At 40.9% G+C, this 21,153-nt stretch overlaps 1 protein-coding gene across 12 annotated transcripts in view; it reads left to right on the top strand.

Annotated features, from left to right (window-relative positions):
* EPHA5 (EPH receptor A5) overlaps nucleotides 1-21,153 on the top strand; it is a 206,673-nt gene that overhangs the window by 13,052 nt on the left and 172,468 nt on the right. For all 12 annotated transcript variants that reach the window (XM_084203890.1, XM_084203880.1, XM_084203887.1 and 9 more), the window contains exon 2: nucleotides 1,907-1,971. In XM_084203890.1, the coding sequence (XP_084060016.1) occupies nucleotides 1,907-1,971 (65 nt within the window). The remainder of the gene's footprint in view (nucleotides 1-1,906; nucleotides 1,972-21,153) is intronic.

The raw sequence follows: 21,153 nt of genomic DNA, 5'->3' as shown, positions 1-21,153 counted from the left end.
CATAACTGGGTGACATATCTAGTGGTAGGTGATAGCAGCAGTTTTATTTTGCACGGGCTCTGGTGTGGAAAGCCACCTGATTGTATGTTTACTTACTGTGACTATATAGTCCAGTGTAGTCTCTGAGTATTGCTTCCACCACATGTCCTGTAGTTTGGTAGCATTGACAGCTTCCAACTGTTTCTGCTTTTGGCAGGAAAAAGCAATCCAGAAATGAAAACCCTGAGCCACCAAATGTGTTTTTTGCTCAACATAACAAAAATATACTTGACCAGGCAGAACATGTATGCCTTGTGGTAGTGTCCTGCATTAATACCTGCATACATTGTGAAAATATCTGGATAGACAAATCACTTTTAAGATAAGTGTTTGCCCAATCTGAGAACTCTGTGTTGTATTTTTTGTGTTTTGGCCTGGTTTTGTGTACAGGTGACTACAGCAGTCAGCCTTCAGTGCAGTACAATGATAAAGAGCAAATTGATTTAGAGAACTTTGGTTTTTTCCAAACTAAATCAGTTGCTTAACCTTCCTTTGTTTTTAAATATTCCTAAATATTTTAAAGGAGCAAGCTTTGCAGTCTTGTACTTCTGGGTTTTCTTACTATGCCTCCATAAATGGTATAACCCTGAGGGTTAGTTATGATACATGCCTTCTTCAAATTTGTGCATGCAACCTGTTTGATTTGTTGGTTGTTTTTTCTTAGCAATCTTTAAGTACTTACATCGTGGCACTTCTAAAGGAAAGAGCATAAAACCTCAGGACCCATTTCAAGCTTGTTCTTGGTCTAGATAATCATGTGCTAGATAGTCTTGAAAGTCCAATTACCGAAACTTCCAGAGAGATTTTTAAAGAGCACGCAAGGTGAAGGTCAGGAATTGAAGACCCAGGGAAGTCACTTCCTTTTCAGGAAGGACATGAGTACAAAAAGTGAGGTCTTATACAGACAAATATCCTGAGAGAAGTGAGTGTTGTAATCTGATGGAGTGTGCTATTAAGGTAGACAAAAGTTGCTCCTAAATTGAGATTTTGGATGACAATTAATGATTCAGAGACAATCTTCTGTCTAGGAAATTTAGAGCCCTGGGTGCAGGAGGTGAAAGCTCAGCACCAGAAGCTGCTACTGTTTTTCTTAGCTAAGTTAAGTTTGTGTAGATTTAGTCACTTCTCACTTTTTACCAAGTATTTCAGGTAATAAGAGAGGAAAAAAAAAAAGTGACAAACTTGGGAATAGGTTGGTTTTTTTTTTTGCTGTTTAATGTAAATTGTTGGTTGCTTGTGTGACTTAAAACTATTCATGAATTTTTGTGTGTAGAAGAAAAAAGATCCCTTGCATAGCTTATAATGAAGATGTCAAAAACTTGGAGAAAAATGTGGAAGAGGAAGAAAATTATAGATTGCTGATGAGATTAATACTTGCACATATAATACTTAAAAATTTCTCATTTCATTTTTGTCCTAAGAGCCTGATTATGCCAAAAAATACATGCCACCTTAGAAGAAATGTGTGTATAAACATGCATAGGTGTTTGTGAATGTATATTTGTACTTATATACTGAATGTCTGACATATAGGCATAAACACACAGTGTGCATGATGTACTTATTCCCCCAGAAGATCAAGGTCCTAAGAATGTGCAGGATCTGGATTTTGCAGAAGTTCAGTACATTTGCTACTTGGTTTCTGTGGCAGATCTCAAAGGAATAAACTAATGGATAGATAGAATTATTTTCATGGTATGACCTCATTGTTAGAGGAGTTATTGCATTGTTATTTTGCTTTACAGAAATCCAACTTCCTTGGTTAATTATAAACAATCCGTTTACCAGAGCCATCCATACTTTGAAATATCTGCTGAAGTTTGTAATCAGTCCATGTTCTTTAACAGTTTTTTTCTTTTATTTTCAGTGAATTTACTGGACTCACGTACAGTAATGGGGGATCTAGGATGGATAGCCTACCCAAAAAATGGGGTAAGTCTCTGCTGCTCTTTGCTTTCTCTCTCCCAGATTATACTAATAGTTCCATTCGGAAAGTAGACTACTGGGTTTAAAAACTCTCCAGAGTGATGTGTCGGCAATGGAGGGGAAAAAATAACTAAAACAACAAGCTGTGACTGAAGAAATGGAGCTGTATAGCTAGGGGATTGATTTATTTATGCAGCAGAGCCAGCCACAAGTATTAAAAAAATAATCATGAGTCAGCCTCCTCATTCCTCCCCCCTCACCAAGAAAATCCATGAGGTTATTTAAATTTCTCTTCAATTATAAATTCTTGGGTTTTTTCTCGAGCCTTTGCGGTAAATGTGGAAGACAATGTTTTGGAAGTTAGCTTCTGAAAAGCAAGATCTGGAAGATGATTGGTAGCTTTAAATGAACAAGGCTGTTCGCAAACACATCTCGGATTCATGGTAAAATTCTGGGACCTGATAACACTGAAACAGGAGCTGAGTTCTAGGAGCTTGAAGAGCCTCTGTCCTTTACCATTACCTGTTCTAGGAACTGTTCATCCTCAAGAACAGACAACTGAAACAACAATGTCTGTGAGTAAAGGGAGGGTGCCAAGAGGATGGAGCCAGGCTACACTCAGTGGTGCCAAGCAATAGAACAAGAGGCAAAGGGCACAAACTGATGCACAGGAAGCTTCACCTGAGGAAGAACTTGGTTATTGTGTGGGTGCTCATGGGTTATTGTGTGGGTAACAGGTTGCCCAGAGAAGTTTTGGAGTCCCCCTCACTGGAGATACTCAAAAGCACTCTGAACACAATCCTGTGCCATGTGCTCTGGGGTGGCTCTGCTTGGGAAGGGAGGAGGGACCAGAGGACCCACTGTGGTCCTTTCCAACCTGACCCATTCTTGTGATTCTGTAGCTGAAAGAACCTGGCCTCCTAATTGTATACTTCAAGTAAATGGTGGAGCTTAGATGCATTAATACCCTCTAGGGTGTCTGTTTGACCTGACTGCATCATGTGAGCAGTCTTGGTTGTGATTTATGGCCTTTGGTTTGGGACATCTGCAATGCTGTACTGTGACAGAGATTTGGTGCAGTCTTGAAAGGTCGATTTCTGCACCATGCTGGGTATTCCTGTCAGTTCCTGAAAGCCATGAGCACTGTGTGAGGTGAGAAAGCATCCTAAGTTAGAAATGCTGCATGACTGAGCCCCTCAGCAGAGCAAGTCTCAGGAATTGGTTATTCCAGAGTTTTAGTCACCAGATGAAACAGACTCGATAATTGTCTTGGACTCCAGTTGGATTGTTATATAGATAAAATTCAGCCAACCTTGGAAAAAAATATATTAGACAGTAAATTAAAGTTCCATATATTCTGTGTGGATGAAAGGTTGTGGAAATGGCAGCCTCACTTGGACAAGCTGCATGTTTACAGGCACTGGTTACAGCAGGGATGTGAAAGCTACACAGGGATCTGATTTTATTTTCAATTCATTCCAAGATCTAATCCTGTTAGGGTTAGTCTATAAACTTTTTTTTTTTTTTAAATCTATTGATTTAAAGCTGAGAATAAAACTTACTCCCTTACTTGTGTGGCCATCAGAATGGCTGGTGCCAGATATGCTGGCAGAGCAATATTTTAGTGCCATGGTGCACCATAAGGATCCAGTTCTTAAAGGATGGTTTTATTTGTTTTTAAACTTTTTTAACATCATCTGGTATTTTTCCTGTGGTATCAAGCCCAGTTCTGGTACATCCCCATGCCCCTAAAAGAATATCCGTAGAAAAACAGGGCTGAGAAGTTCATAATACTTCTGAGTCTATATGTGTAGACGAGTAAATCAAAAACTAACTATCCTATACATAAGCCACAGTTGTATCTTTTCATTATTTAGGAAAACCTTTCTATATTTACAAGCTCACTTTCCAAAGAGCATATCAAAGTACACTCAGGAATGTCAAATTAAAGGTTACTGACTCAATAGGGAGATTTTTTTTTACCTTAATTAACTTCTGCTTTGTGTTTAAAAGTGAATTAGGCAGTTGGTTTTCAAATTTCCAGAAATCTCATCTTAATCTTCTTTGTTTTCATGGGACATTATAAAAATCCAGGAGGTTAGTCTAACTGTCTTTATTTTTTTGTCTAATATATTTGCAGTATTTTATGAGCACTAAAAAAGGCCTCCCCAAAGTTGCTTCTCTAATTGCTATATCTGCTCTGTAATCAGCTACGCCACAGTTACACACTCTTTGCTTAATTTTTTTTACAGTATCAACCAAATGCAAGTATTTAAACTCACTCTTTCTTCAGGATTTGAATTTGGAAAAGGAGGGAGTTTTAACTGACACCTGATATAGGCATTCTCATGTGTTTTGGGGCATTCTCATACAAATTTGTTACCTCAGGATGTTCTCCTAGGAAGAATTTCCAAGGTCCCTGTATCTGTCTGCACAGTCCCTCATGAAGGAGAGGAGCAAGAATGTCAGGATGTGTCACACACACTCTGCAGTGCCAGAGTGTGTAGGTACAAACCACGTTCTGAAGTAAGCTTTTTGGTGCACGGTGTGTTCCTATTGCTGTGAACAATATCCTGTGGAGTGCAGGCGCTATTCAGCAGTGGTGCAGTTCCAGCTGACGATACACTGGTGCTCTTCCAGTGGTGCTGCTTTTCCACTTGATTTTTATTATAATCTCAACAGAACTTAAATACTTTTCTTAGAACTAGAAGTGCTAGAAGTAGGAGACTGTAGCGGGGCACAGTTGCTGTTAAAGAAAGCCAAGTGTTTAGTCTTTGGCATTGTATGGGAGTGCTTGGGAGAAATTATCTTCATACCACAAAGGCTCAAGCTGGTAGGTTTTGAAAATAGATTTCCACATGTAAAACAAACAAACAAAATCCCACAAAAAGCCCCTACTGAGACAATTGGGATAAGAGGTCCAGGCAAGCCAAATGAACTTGCTTTTGGCAGATCCTTTGTAGATATCATAGTCTAAACTTCTATTACAGCTGTGTGCCGTGTTAATTTTTGTATGTTGAGTATTTAAAACATTTCATGCTCCAAAAAGGTCGCCCTTGTTTAGTCTCTCGTTCACCTCATTTTTGCTGAACACAATGGGAAAATGTGATCTAACACGGGAAATGAAAGCAGCATTGGATGGGAAGGAGGCTGACTCTCCAGCCTGGAAACTGATCAGGAATAAAGGTAGGCCTGTTTTCTGCTCGTCATCGCAAATGAAGAAGCGCTGTAGCAGCTGAAGTTCCCACAAGATCAGACCTGGATCCGCTGCTAAACAGTGTGTGCTGGCTCATCTTGTGAGAAGTGGGTTTTATGGCAAGGGAGATGAGCACTTCAGTCAGGGCTGTCCTCTGCAGTGCTGTGTCTGGCGAGGCACTTATTTGGTCCTGGTTTGGGTGGTGGCCATTATCCTTGCAGCCTGGCTGGCCTGCATATTCCCCATGCACACAGAAGGCAGGAAAAATCCCCCTCTTCCTTCATATGGAGTACTGAGGGATGCATAGGAATGAGATGACTGAAATACGCTGTGGCCAAGTTGGGCTTTGAAACAATGCCTCCTGGTGTGAAGAACCAGCTGCTGAGCAGGAGAAAGGGCTTTCTTATTTCTGCTGCCTTTCCCTGAAGGATAAGTGAATTGCAGTAGTGTGGCTTCCTGGCTGCCCTGTGTGGGTTCAGCAGCCTGCAGCAGTTGTGCAGCCAGCTCTTAAACCTGGGTTTTATCTGTTAAAGCATGAGCAGAGATCCTGTGAGGTCCTCATGGCCATGGAGCTCAGAAAAGGGGCTCTCTCCCTGACAAAAGTACGTGGTCAGCGTGGAAAATACTGTCCTTTTTGTACTCAGGTTAGGAATTGATCCTGTTATTACATGCCAAAGGGACAATTTTGGCTTATTTTTGCAGCTCTTGTAAGTTATAACTTGAAGGAGGTTACTGTAATGACCAGAGGCAGTATCAGGTAAGTCTGGTCCCTCTTGTGCAGTCGTAAGCCCTCCAAGCACTTGAACAAAACCAGTCAGGTTTTCTATTAAAGGCTTGTACAGCAGGTCTGAAAAGTCTTTTACTTCTGGAACTATTCCTGGGGCAGTGCTTAGGATTGCCCAGAGTGGGCACATCAGAGGTTTGTGTGTGCATTGCACATGGCTGTGACAGCTCTGACCTGCAGGAAGTGCCTGTGCTTCTCTGTGCTAAACACACATTTTTATCCTGGGGAAGCTTGCAGTGGTAGGAGCAAGAGTAATGCTGTGACAGAGATAGTCAGGTGAGGTCAGGCAGTGTTTGTGGGCTGTATTGCATCCTCTTCCTCCCTTGACTGGGCAGGAGGCTGTGTCATGCATTTCAGCTTGCTGCAAAGCCATAGCTACAGAGCACCCTGCAAACCCATGCTGTGCAGTTTTACTTGGTCTGGCCAAGTGAAAGCAAAGTTGCTGATTAAAATAAATATTTTTTTTTTAGCTGGTTTGGTTTATTCAGCAATTATCTCTGATTTTTGTTCCAGTGGCTCTTATAGGGCTGATTTACTTGTTTGACCCTCCTTCCTTTCACTGTTACTTTGAAACTTCTTTATTTACAGATTAGAAGTGCTGCACACCTGCTTTGCTTTTGCACAGAGGGTTCTCTTCCATCTCCTCCACCTCACATTGATTTCCCTGAGCTGCCTGCAGCACAGAACAGGAAAGTCTCTGTGGTCCTTGGGGTATTGGTTCTGTGCTGTGGCTCATTGCACTGCTCCATGTGATGGCTTTTTTTTTTTTCCTTATGCTCAAACTGGAAAATAAGTATGTACTGAAGAACCTGAGGAGATTTTAATTTTCTGCAAGGAATAAAGAGTTGCGAGGGAGCTAGATGATTTCTTGCCTGAGGATAGCAAAAAGGAAAGCAATTGCCCCTCCTTTGGGGGGGTGAGTAAGGCCAAATACTGAAAGTTGGGTAATTTGAGCTAGACTGATTCTACAAGTTTTTTCTGATTTATGTAGGATGTTGGTGGCCTTGATTTTTTGTTTGGTTGGTTTGGGGTGGTTTTTTTTTTTTTTTTTTTTTTTTTTTTTTTTTTTTTTTTGTTGGTTTTTTTGTTTGTTTGTTTGTTTTTGTTTGATTAGGGGTTTTTTTCCAAGCAGCATTTTTGGCCTTTTTTTTTTTTTTTGAGGACAGGTACCCTAGGGTGCCTCTTTAAAGTTAAAAATAACAGCAGTTTTAGATTACACAGCATGATTTGGGAATAGATTCTGTTGCTCTCTGTCAGTCCTAGTTCAGATAGAGATTTAACACAGGAATCCTGGATTGGAGGCAGTGCTTGCCCTCAGGGATAGAAATAAAATAAAGGGGGAGGGATGGGGGGCAGTGAAAGGAGAAGGAGGATTCTTGGCACCACTGAGCTGTGTCATGTAGTTATGATTATAATTGGCATTTTCAGGGCAGTACTTTTGGCAGCCTGTGGTTTCTTTTCCTGCAAATGCTGCTGCTCGTCTGTGACCAGTGTAGAAAAGGAATTCAGAGGGATCTGCTCTGTGGTTTAACCCCTGCCAGCAGCTAAGCCCCACACAGCTGCTTGCTCCTGCCCCTGTCCCCAGTGGGATGGGGGAGACAATCAGAAGGGTAAAAAGTGGGAAAGCTCATGGGCTGAGATTAAGGCAATTTAATCAGTAAAGCAAAAGCTACGTGTGCAAGCAAAGCAGAACAAGGAATTCCTTCCCCACTTCCCAAGGGCCAGCAGGTGTTCAGTCATCTCCAGGAAAGCAGGGCTCCATCACACGTAACTGCAACTTGGGAACTCCAGTGCCATCACTCCGATGGCATTTGAGGGAGTCCCTCCCTTCCTCTTCTCCCCAGCTCCATATGGTGGGGAATATCCCTGGGGTCAGCTGGGATCAGCTATCCCAGTTGTGTCCCCTCCTAACTCCTTGTGCACCCTCAGCCTTCCTGCTGAGAGGGTGGGGTGAGAGCCACAAAAGGCCTTGACTCTGTGTAACCTCAGTAAGGAAAACATCCCTGAATTATCAACAATCTTTCCAGCACAAATCCAAAACATAGCCCACACCAGCTGCCACCAAGAAAATTAACTCTATCCCAGCCAAAACCAACACATAAGCTAACATGCAAGAATGCAATTTAAACGTTAGCAGGAAGCATGATGGAAATAAGTAATACTGAGTAGCTGCTGAGAAAATGTTAATGGCACCCTAACATTTGGCTTCAATGTTTATACGTGCAATTTGGTTGCTTTGTTTATATGTGCAGATTTTTGTACATGCACACTTTAGTAAGAAACAATACTGCAGGTCTAAGGGTTTGAAGTAAACCCAAGCAGTAGTACCTAATGTTTTCTGTTATATACCAAATAAAGAAATTTTACACAAATCATGTGTGGGATGATGTTAAGCTCAAGAGTTGAAACATATGGGGTGTGTTTTCCCCACTAGGATTTATTAAGGTAATATTCAATATCTATATATGTGTGTGTATATATATATATAGTTATATATCTGCCTTATGTGTGCATATACATATATATAGTTATATATCTGTTCTCTGTGACTCTCTTTCTAGTGCTTCATGTCCCTGGTCATTTTTACTCATCCCATGGGGCCATGATCATGTGTCATCTTTTGGTTGTGCTGCCTGCTTAGTGTGCCAGGCTTGTTTTGTATAGCATAACTCCAACAAAAGAGCTTGGGCTTTAGGTTGGGAAAGAGGTTATTAGCCAGAGGTTAATGATGCAGTTGTATGAGACCCTTGTGCTATTTAACTAAACTGTTTTAAACAGAACTGACTTCATGTTTCCAACTCTGAAAGCCCCAGAGTGAGAATGAAGATGCTGGAGTTCAGTGGGAGTAGGGCACTGCCATGAGAGGTAAATTTGGCCAGCAGACTTCTGTCCAAATTGGTGAATTTCCCTCCAGAGTTGGTGGTGCTCACAGAGCTGCGTTTGAGCCACAAAGCTTTATTGTACCAATCCAAATCCAAAGAGATCAGCTTGGGGAAATGCATCTTGTGTGAGAAGGCTGTTGGAGGTGGGTGTAGCACAGAGTCTTGGGCCGGCCCACAGCCACCAGAGAGGAAGGGAAAAAGCTTTCATCCAGGCTTGCAGTGGGTAGGACAAGAGAAGCAGAGTTTGTTTCATCTAAACTGGTTCATTTAAGATTTGATAATATGTGGCTTCCAATGGTTAGTCTGTGGGGCAGGTTTGGGACTTCTGTCACAGGAGGTTTCAAACAGCAGGTTGGACTATCTCTGCTACTCTGGTCAAGGTAAGCTCATCTCTTCTGAAGGAACAAACCAGGTGGTCTGCTCTGACCTATTGCAGCCCTATGTCTGAAGCCCTTCTGTCTGAAAGCTTGTCCTGACTCTGTCTAGGACGAGATCTGGTTTTTTCCCCTCTGAAATTTGGTGTGCTTTTTATTTTTTTTTTTTTTTTTTTTGGGGGGGGTGGGCAGGGGCAGGCATGTTTTTGGGGTTTAATTTGTTATTATTCGTTTGTTTTGTCTTACTTTTTTAATCTTGGCCTGACTAAAATCAGATTGCTGTTACTTATTCATCAGCCTGCATTTAAGATCCACTCTTGATACCTGCAACATATTAGCTGCAGTATGTATCTGCTTTTAAGGATACTCATGCTAGACAAGAGTTCTCATTGTATAACCTTACCATTTAATTCATGTCCTTTCTCATATCTCCTTTTGTATCTGAAGTCTAATCTTTTCACTCCATTTGAGACTGCTCTTGTTGTCCTGTCCTCTCAGCTGGCTGCCCTTTGGTTTGTGTGCTGTTGACATAAATCAGCATTTATTTGGGAGCAGCATCTGGCGAGGTGTAGGTCTTATTAAAGGAGATCTAAAATGCCTAGAGTACTCTAAGGTATTGTAAAATAAATTAATACTAGTGAGATTAGGAATAAAGCAAATCTTTATCTTGGCTAGAACTGTATTACTGGAATAATACATTCTACACAGGAAAAAATAAAGGTTGATCCTTCAGTATATCATTTTGTAAATACTGTTGTCAGCATTAGGTTCCTCCACACAGGCTCATTGGGCAAACAATAATCTCCTTTCATGCTAAAATGTCTTATTTTTTCTCTAGTGTCTAGGAATTACATTGGGGGATAAAAGAGCTTTGAAGAGCTTTATCTTCTAAAACCATTGTTTTCTTTGTTGCTTTTGTGCCAATTTCAGAAATATTGGTATCCAACAGTTAGTAACCATACAATTAAAATGTATTAATGTAGTGCTGTCATGGAAAATCTGAAACTATACAGAATAAAATATTACCATTACAAAATGCATATGCAACAGCCCAGGATTTTCAAAACATGCATTAGGATTTTATAGCTTATTTTATGAATTTTTGAAGTATGTTTCTTACTGGTTCATGCTCCAAATATATCAGTGGGTTACTTATCACTTAATTGCATAATCCTTTTATAAGACTTCAAATGCACTGGCCCCATTTGACAGCATATATTTTTCCTCAGGTTAATGGCTTTTTTTTTGGTAACTAAATTCAATAATGCAGTCCTATTTGGGTTTTTTTTTGTTTGTTTGTTTGGGTTTTTTTTTTTGATGTTACTCATTCAGGAAAGCCAGCCCCAAAAAAACATTAAAAAGAAAGAATGCTAGCCTCAAAAACCTAAAGACCTACTAGGTTTGTCCAGAAGGAGAACATTTGAAATGCAAATTTCCTGAAAACAGTGTTAAGATGGAAGCTGGTATTTTTTCTTCATGGCAAGCCATTGCCTTGTGTATACACAGTGAATGAAGACAATAAAAATTAGAGAGCTAATTTGAAGACCCTTCACCTAGCTGGAAACCTGAAGGAAGAGCTTTCCAATTGACTGTTTTGTGTTGCTGCAAAGTCCTGATATGTGATTATCCTACTATTAAGAAACAGTTCAGCAGCTGAACATCTAGGATTGTTAGAAAAAACTTCCATCCATTTTTCAAGTTATTATTGGAAGTCATTCAGATCTTCTGATCAGAAAAACAGGGTGTTTTTCCGTTGCTGAAGGCTACATGCACGTTTGAAAGTGGAAGGTGGGACTGGGTTCTTGGCTATTGAAAGAAAATGCTGGTGTTTTATTTCAAAGCTCTTCTTGTCCCAATACATTTTGGGTTCATAGTCATCTTTAGACATCTTCATTTTGAGGGAAAAGGCATGCTGAACTATATGATTTAGTGTGCACAAGTAAAACAGTAACCATGAGGTCTGTTGGTTCAATACTGAAAGTACTGTAGCAAAACAGGCTGGAGATTAAATATGAGCAGTACACATGGATGCAAATCATGCTTTGGAGGCTTTTGTGTTAACTCTGCTCCAAAGAAGAGTGGGAGCTCCTTCTCTCCAGCCTTTAGGCTCTTCAATGTGAGTGATGAAGCACTGTTGAGGAGAGTGTGGGTGACACCTGGCCATCAGTCATCTCTGAGATACCGCTGTGATATTGTATGCTGTTAGGCCACTGTGATTGATTGTCTGCACCCCATGGGATGAACAGTGAGTAGAAAAGAATTGCAGAACATGGTTTGGCTGCTTCCTCTGCCAGGACAGAGGATTTGGGGGGGAAAAAAAAAATCTACTGAAATGGTCTCAAAAAAATAAAGACTCTGCCATCCTGAGGGGTGTTGTCAGTACATAGGGTAGAGAGCAATCATTTCTTCCATGTGTAATTCTATTTCAAGATGGTTTACTGAAGACACATCTGTGATGTGGTAGTAGTGATTTATATCTAGGAGAGATCGACAACTTGCATGTTATTTTGATCCTCACCTACACCTGTATCTTAGTGGCCTTTGTAAGGAATAATCCATGGATGAGTTGCCAGTTAGCTGCAGGGAGGAGGCAGGATCGGGCCCTGGGGTTGGTAAGGAGGCAAGCTCCCCTGAGAAGAGTGGGGACTGTGGATCAGCAGGGTGTGATGGAAGAGGTGTAGAAGAAATTGCCTGCTGAGCTGGGCTTCCTTGGGGCAGCTCAGAGAAGGCTGATGATGGCAAGGGGTAAGATTGCTGTGGCTTTCTAAAGCCTGGATCTGTCAGATCAGCCTGAAACCTCCACACAGTCCTTTATTTGCTTCCTTTTGCTGCTTTATTAGGTACTTGGTTCTTGCTAACTAATAATACTTATTAGTATTATTAGGTACTTGGTTCTTGCTAACTAATAGTACTTATTAGTATTATTAGGTACTTGGTTCTTGCCAAAATGCTTTGATAAGGATTTAGCTTTTGTATTCTTATTTATTTGTCTTTGTCATCATTATTTAAGCAAGTGCCAGGCAACTCCTTTGTTTATATTTAATTCTTGACTTTACAAAATGAGGATTCAAAAAAATCAAGTTCAAAAAACCTTATCAAAAAAGTAGATGCATTTAAATTTTTGGGGAAGTTCCCCATTTCCATATATGTGAGCTACCTATATATTGAAGCATTTAGTGTTCTGTAGATCTGTTACTTTTCCTCCACTAAGATAAACCAGAATCATGTAGAGATGTGTGTTTTCTGTGGATAATTGCTCTCCTTGGGATGTCTTCTTGCAAAGATCAGAACTTCTGGCTCTGAAGTGGGAGGAGGACTGAACTTCCATGCTGCAGAAATTCACATTTGACTTTAGCAAAAATATTTTGGGACAAGTGACCTGATCCTTGTCCTCAGAGATCTTCCTATAACCCCAGTGATTCTTGCCATGATATTGACAGTATAGAAGATGCAGTTATCAGGAGAAGATGGCACTGGCTGTTTCTTGCTATGATTTGAGATATCCTTAATCTATTTTCAGTTTTGTCTCAGTTGTGAGAAAGAGCTACTTGGTGCTCCTCTAGTGCAAGTCAGTCCCTCCTCTGCCTCACTTAGGCTGTGAGGTAGACCAAGAACAGGCGAGTCAGGGCAGGGTGGGAGAGGAGGTGATGACAGGACTTCTCAAAATATTTATTTATTGAAAGTGCTCTTTAGAATTAATTTTTTTCTTTGAGGAGTTTTTCTGTGATACACAGGTGCCACTCCTGGGATGATAACCCCAAGACCTAATTGTACTCAGCAGATACCGAGTGTGGGGGTGAAATTGTCTGGTTTTGAAAAAGAGGATTTAAGAAATTTGGGGGGTTTTCCTCCAGCTGTTCAGAAAAACGAGCACTTTCTGTCTGACTTGGCTGCCTTTTTCATTGGGACCTGATGTTTTAATTTGGGGGAGTGGGGGTGGACAAGAGCAGGGGGTCAGCCTGCAGACTCCAGGTACAGCACTGATGTGATTCTCCTGGTTTCCTGCTGGAGCCTGAAGGTCCTTAAAGATTGTAACTTAAAGCTGAGGGTCATCAAAATAACTTGTGCTCTGTATGATGCCTGCTCAACATGGCTTGCTCCCTGTTCAGTCAACAGTAAAGGACAGCAAAAATATGACCTTTGGTCTTCTGTTCAGAGGCCTTGGGGGTGTTGAGGTTTGTTTTATTTTAGCTTTATTTGCTTCAGAAACTGAAAGATACGCTTGAGAGCTTTGCCTTGGCTTCAAACCTCCAAACTGGGGGGCTGTTGGGGCTCCTTGCAAGGCATAATTTTAAGTGGTTAGAACTGTAGGGCATGGGCTGACTTTCTTAGTTGATTGCAGTGTGAATGTAAAGTCAGCCCATAAATCGTAGCCAGTGTTGTGATTACAAATCATTACAATAATGCAAGATTATTCAGTTTGTCACAAATCCTTCTAGACTACACAATTAAAGTCATAACCACAAATACAATTCTGTAAGATAAAGTTACTTCATTACATAATCTCTGTCTGGTTTACTGTTTGCTTTTTATTTTGATGACAGATTGAGTGACTGAATTTTTCTGTGTAGTTAACTTAAATGGCAACACACATACTTTTAATATCTCTGCCAATTCTGGAGTTAATTTTGCATTCTTAAATTTATTGATATTGATTAATATAGTAATTAGCCAAAGCCTTGATTTTCACTCTAGTCATGGGAAAATCAACTTGAAAATGATGAAGTTTTAGAAAAGAATTGCTAGTTATGTCCATCACTAGACCAGTCTTGTCACACAATAAGGAAATAAATGATTTGTGATCACTGGTACATTGTTGGTGCTTTCCTGCAAAAGCAGTGACTGCTGTCAGTCTGCAGAATTATGGTGAGGCAGAGGACAGCTGCTGAATAGGAACAAAATGAATAGTGCACTTGGGAATGGATTTCAGACCAAATCAAAACTTTTTGTACAGTTTCAGATGCCCATCTCATTTCTTGTGTGGTACTTGTTTCTTCCTGCCAGTGGATGTCCTGATGCTTCCAGTGCAAAGGAAACTCCAGTGGCCTAAGGAACAACTTGTGCCTGTCAGCCAGAGCCCAATGACTCAGTGTGTCAGAGCAATTCTGATAAATACCCCGACTAAGATAATCAAAACCCATCCAGGGATTTGGTTGTTGTCCTACTTATTAATTTTAATGATAATTGAATATCCATGTCGATTACTCAGGCTGTAAGCTCAGCTTCCCGAGCCCTGTGTATTCAATTTCAAAGCACTGCTTCTTCAGAGCCTGGTGTATTTAAGTCAGAGGGGTGGTCTCAGTGTGGACAGGCAGTACAGATAGGCAGGAGCTACTGTGTCCTTTGGAGTCGCAGTAAGTCAGTCTGGCAGAGCCTGTTTCTCAGAGCTGCAGAAGTGTATTGACCTGGCAAATGTCTTCAGCCCCCAGAGGATTTGGTTATGATGCTGCCTGTGTAATATTTGTAAAAGGCTTTTGCTGTGAAGGTGTTGAAGAGAAAGCAGGGAATCTTAAGCAGCCCTGGCTTGGTGTTTGCAAAGCTGTTGTGTTTTATTCCAATAGCCCAGGTAAACCTTTTGCACTTCTCTGTTCTCTGCCCCTTTTGAGCAAAGCTCTACTGAGAGATTTTTTGCTTGCAGGACTCTCTGCTCCAGTGCTAACTTGGGGTGTTTCTCAGCATTGCAGTTTGCAGAGGCTGACCTTGCTGAGGCTGGATATGCAGAAGTCCCTGTGTGTCTCTCCAGGCCTTGCAGAGGGTCCTTGTCAGAAGCCAGAATCTATGTTGAGCTTTTTTTGTATGTAGGGAGCTTTTCCCAAATGAGTTCCCTGATGCTTCTGACCCTGCTGGAAGACTCCATAGAGACCCCATTGATCAAGGGTAAAGAAAGCAACTAAAATCCAAAATGGGGGCTAATGCCGTAGGTGTCCTGTGTTTTACTGAACTGGAATGACTTAAGTTAGCAAAGTCTTGATTTAACTGCCTTTAAAAAACAGATTGTCGCCTTCCTTTTCTTCAACCCTTGTTTTGTTTATTTAAAAATGAAGCAGCAAAGAGACAAAATAGAGTGCGAACAATTTTTTTTTACACACAATGCTGCAACCAAAGGTACTGCTTGGCAAATTTCCTTCCTTCTTTGCTCAGAGTTTTAAAACTGAGAACTGTTTTTTTTTTCCTGTATTACAATAAATACATAAGGAATCAAAATGATACTAAGGAAGAAAGTTGGGCAATACCCTGCTGTTCAAATATGTTGATTGCAAATCATTGACATTCTAGACATGCTATTTCTGTTGGTTAGTGAGTTACAGTTTCAGTGTTGGTGGGGTAAAACCACTGGTTGGGAAAAAGCACAAGATTATAGTACTTGCTAGTCCTTACTAGTTAAAAAGAAGAGCAGATCCATGAGTGTGTCAGCTGAAGGTAATGGTGGTGTACCTTCATAGGATTTGAGGCCACTGGGTCTGTTGATATTATGTAGTTGAATCTCTTGTGACACATATGGTGTAGAAATTTGTTCAGGGGTCCTTGCAGCTGGTCTGTAACCTTGATTTGGCACACAGTACATCTTCTGGAGAGAGATTTCTTTGAGTGAGTTATCCTCTTGTGCCAAGTCCATATCCCTTTGTAGCTTGTACCAACATCCATCTGTCCTTACTGTAAGACAAATTAATCTTTCTAGCTCAAGTTGGTCAAACTTCAGTTCTCAGTCAATGGGTCTTTCCATGCCTCCTCTTGCTAACTTTGCTGGTACATACCACTCCTGTCTCTCTTCTCCTCCCAACAACCCTTTTCAGGCAAAGAGGCCACAGGCAAGTTAGCTACCTCCCAGCCTTCTCTAATTTTTTAATGGGTTTTTGTGCTATAAAGTAGGGCTTTGATCTCTTGAGTAGCAGCGGACTCTCTTGTGGGATCTTTGCAATTTATTCTAGCTGAAGTGATGCCATTTGAAAAGAAAATGGCTTTCTGAAAGTTATATTAGTAAATTGTTGCTGATATTAATTCTGAAAGTAAATTAGCAAATTAGTGTCTTGTTTGCTCTGTGAGGCAAATGGGAAGAAAATCATCCTTGTGATGAAAGCCAGGTAAAAGTGAAAAGGAAATCTTAGTGCCTGCTCAGCTGGTTGCTGTGGCAGGTAGGAGTTGCAGAACACAGTGCAAGATGCTCTATGACATGAAAATGTGGGTTAGAGCTGTGCTGAAGACTGCCATTAGGGAGCCTGTGGGATGGTTATGTGGTAAGGGGAGTCCATAGGGAGTGGATGTGCCTCTACATGAGTGCACCTACACAGGTTTTGGTAGGAAGACAGGCTCCTGGTACAGTGGGAGTTATAACCCTGGAGCCTCTTAAAGCCCTAGGAAAGGTGGGATTCAGTCCTGGCTCAGCTGCTGTGCAGGCAAAGCCAAAGACTTTGCAGCATCTCAGCACCGTGCATCCCTGAGCAGAGAGGACAGAACCAAAATCATCTGAGTGCTTGGATGGCCTGTCTGATTCTTCAGTCGACACAAATATGAAAATTCCCCTTTTGTGTGCATGAGTGGTATAGTTCTTTTGGGCCAGGTCCAATGTCACTTGCCCACAAGACAAGAGGAAGCTATTGAGAAGCAACAACAGGTTTTTGTGTCCTTCCCCTAAATGGCTAATCCCTTTACTTGATCCAAAATTTCTTTCGCTGCTTACTGTTTTAAGTTTCTTTGCGCACAATAATTTATGGATGAGAGCAAACATTGTTAGAAAGCTTTGTGCTGTGCACTATGGGGGCAACATTTCAGCATCAGAGTACCATTTCTTCAGCAGTCTTCTTTGCAGTGAGTATGTGTATTGGTAAGAAGAATTATGTCAATTAACCACATAACCTGTAGAAGTGCTGTTTCCTATGCTAATTAGCTCTTCCTCTGAGAACTGTACTTTCAATTTATTTTTCAAAGTACATTCACTCATCCTTTTCCTTTCAAACTTCAACACTTGGTGAAATATGCATCCAGGTTTGCTGAAAGTCTCTGAAGCTGACGAGACAAAAATTGAAAGGGGAGTGATTAAATGGTTTAATTGCTAAATAATGATGACACTGTGGTTGTAATTTCCTGTTAATGTGAAATGGCCAATCAGTCCATTTTGTAGAGTGAGAGCAAGGCCTAGGATAGGGCTGGATAAATAAACATCTGTAGTTTCTGTGTCAAGTGGTGCCTTTCAGGGACTCCTGAAGATTATGTACAACTTTTTACCAGAAAGTCAGGCTCCAGACAAGAATTATCTTGCCTAGCAGTAAAATGCTGTTGCTGCGATTTAACTGAGTTCTGTCCATAAGCTGCACAAAATTGAGAGATGGTTTCGTTCAAGGATGACCCTGCTGTGAGAATCTCTTTGATAAGCAAGTCCAAGTCACAGACCCTTGCCTGTGCCTTTCTGACTGGCCTGCTGGGCTGGCAGGGGAGAAGAAGCACTGAAAGGAAAGACCAAAGCCTGGAGCTGTGCAGGATGGCAGATCAGAATGTTCAGGGTGACCAAAATCCAGCAGGTCCATTGCCACCAGGTGTTTACAAACTGCAATCTTCCACCTTAGTCCAAATCTGCTGGAGGAAGGGCTGGTTGGTGGCAATCTGGAATCTCATAAGGAAATGTAGCCCCTTCCCATGTCCATATGTTTACTTCCTCTTTCTGCTCTGCCTCTCCACCTTCTAACCTTCCATCTAACCTTCCATTAATCCCAGTGTACCCTGGATAGAAAATAGCAGTAGTTAGAGCTTGTAGCTTAACCGGGCAGCCAGAAATGTAGCAATAGACCACTTAATTAGTTTTCTATTTAAACTATTTTTGATAGTTTGTCCTTTGAGGAACTGCACGTCCAGCATTTCTGTGTACCTCACCTCTGTGCCTCAGGGACTTGGGTCTGGAAGAGACTCTTACTGTAACCTGGTGAGGGCAATATACATGAATCTTAATTATTTGTGTACCCACTCTCTATTCCCACATGGCACTGTTGGTGCTAGCTTTAACCCACCCTACTTCTGTGATGAATATATGTGGCTCATCATGGGCTGGGCTACCTGATCAGATACTTTCTTCTGAAACTTCCTTGGATCCCCCTTATGATGATGAAGGATGGTTTGACTCCCGTGGCAAGTTCTCACTGTGGTTGATTATGCCCTGCCCCCCAACAAGAAAGTTATCTTCCTTTCTCTCCAAAAGCATTCAATTTAAATTCTGGAATCTTTTGTTGGCTAAGCAAAAGCAAGCTAGTAACAGAATTTTTTTCTCTGTGTATGTGTGGCAGTATTACCATCAAGTTAAGCCATGGTTTACCTCTTGGTTAAGAACAAATTTGAGTTTTTTCAGTTTCTTCTGAAAACTTCAGCAGCTTTCCCAGACTTTGCATTATCACAGCTGATTGCAGAAACAGGATTTATTTTTGCATTGCAGAGGTCTCAGCTGGGGATTTAGCACATGATTGTATTTTCTTTCCTAGCCATGGCATGTTGATGTTCAAGTGGTTCTTCAGTGGTTGCCAGATACCAGGAGAGTGTGGAGGTTGCATTGTATGTTGTGTTAGATGAAACATATTCTTTGTGAAATGGTTAGGATGTAGGACATCTGTCACAAACAATTGAGCACATCTGTGTTTCTTCAATTCCAGATTAAAAGGAGCATTTAGGTCTGGGTTGCATCTTTGTCCAGCAGATTTACATCCGTGTAATTCTGGTGCCTTATTTAAATAGTAACATAAACCTGACACAATGGGAATTAAATCCCATAGAATAAAAAGTAACTTAAAGTTTCATTATGTTGTGGAATAGGCATACCAGACATCCACATGTATAATTTATTACCTATCGTGGGGTAAGTACTTTACAACAGGTATAATAAACCCATTCTCTTCATTCATTTTTAGATCTTAGCATACTGATTCAGACCTTAACTGAAAGTGAATATACAATCAATGTCAGGCTTTTTATGCAGGTTTAATAATGTAGGCCTGCCAAGGTTCTTTAATTAAATAATTATTCATTGTTCAATCAGAATAGATTGTTTCACTATAGGGATTGCAGGCAAGTACATGAAAAATCTACCCTGAACTGATCACATTTTAGCTGCTTACTGTAATCCTGAGTGATAATCTGTCACACAATAAAACAGGGGAAAAAGTTGCAGTCAGATATTAAAAATGTAATTCCTAATTCTAAGGTGATCAAAGAAAAGCACGCTGAGGTACAGTTTGGTGGTGCTGTGAACAAACTTAGAGCTGTCTTACCAGTGAGAAGAGTGGGCTTTGTAGATGGCTCAGATTCAACAGAACTGCCACCAGACCCAAAGTAAGCTAAGGTGCTCAGCATGTGGGGAATCAGGAAATCTGGTATATTTTACTCATAGCCCCCTGTATTCAAGAGGTGGCAAATGAAGCTGTTAAGGGAAGGCGCAGTAAATTTCATGTTGTGTGTGTGTGCTGCACACACCAGTTCCCACAGGAGGGTCTGCGCAGGCAGAGCAGCCTTCTCATTTCTTCTGAGAGTATTGGAAATGCAGAAAATCTGTTTGGAAAGGGGGCTGCTGCTTGTAGCATTGCACAAGGCTGACTTCAGATGGCCCCTGCTGCCACGGCATGTCATTAATGCAGCTCACAGCAGCTGGACTGAGAGGACTTCAGTGTTTATTAGGGGAATATAATCATTTAAGCCTGAATAAGCTTCAAAGCTCTAATGTGGCTGTTTGGCCAACAGAAATGAGATGTAAATTTGTGCTGAATAGCCACTGATTACAGAAAGATGATTAATGTGAGGTTTAAAATTGATTTATGGGTGCAGTTGTCAAGGCCTAAGCCATGAATGTAATATTATCACTCTGAAAAGCTTTGGGTGGATTAGAGACCAGGGAGCAGTGGCAAAATAATGCATTTTCTGGAGGGTCTGATACGGTGTATGGGCCGTCTGTAGTCTAGTCAAATTCGGTGTAACCTGAGAGGTTCGGCTTTGCCAGAGCAGCACGTGGATAATTGTATCGCTTTCCTGAAATACTAGAAAACCAGGAAGTTTAATCTGTTTTGCTTTCATGAAATGCACTTTTAGATCGAGTATTTTTTCTCTTTTACTGGAAGCTCTTCAATGTGTTCGCACTTGCAAGAAATTAGAGAAAAAGCCGATGACAATCATAAAGATTAGGATTTTAGTTTAGTTTTTGCAAAGCTTTGCTGTTCCGTGCATTAAGAAGAAACCAAATGCTTTGTGTTATTTCTGTTGTGGTAAACAGAATCACCACATATATTTTGATTTGTTTAAATATTAGGACAACATTAAAGTAACGAGGAAAACTTCCTTTCTTCCTGCTTTTCAAACTTGTTCTGCGAACTTCTTGGTATCATCAAACGATGAGTAATGTGAATAATATCCCAAAAGCTTTGAAAATCCAAGCATTTGGTTATAAACCTAAAATTTATGTCCTGCTCCGAGTCCTTCTGAAAATCTGGCTCTGTCAGCCTTCCAGTGTTAAACCATGTGGTGTCAATCCTGTTTGTTCTGGCCTTTGTTAAATTGCTCTGCAATGAGTGTAACATTAGGCAGTGAAAAATGATTTAATGGTATTGTGTCTCTTCATTGCTTCTTTCACGCTCGTCTCCATTGTCTTCCCCTCAATTGCTGGTCTGTGATTTGAAATGGATGTTTTAATTCAGATGTACAGAGGATTTCAAAAATTATTTAAAAGAAATAAACCTGTGGGAGGGGAGGTGGGGTTCCCAGCCAGCACACTGCTTTGTTCTGGGAAGGGGGTCGGCGCAGTGCCTGATTAGGCATGCTGAAGAGGGGCTGGTGCTCCTTTTCATTTCAGTTCCTGCTAGCCTCCAGCTGGGTTCTCATTCCATTTGGATTCTGGTGCTGACATCTTTCATTGATCATGCAAATTGTCAAAGTCTGAGCTAAACTTCAGTCCCGCTTTCTTTTTTTTTCCCCCATGTATCTCGGTGT

This window comes from Fringilla coelebs (assembly GCF_963513975.1).
Source record: "Fringilla coelebs genome assembly, chromosome: 4".
In the NCBI taxonomy this organism is placed as follows: Eukaryota; Metazoa; Chordata; class Aves; order Passeriformes; family Fringillidae; genus Fringilla; species Fringilla coelebs.
The sequence above is the reverse complement of the archived record's forward strand: the minus strand, read 5'-3'. Positions and strand labels throughout refer to the sequence as shown.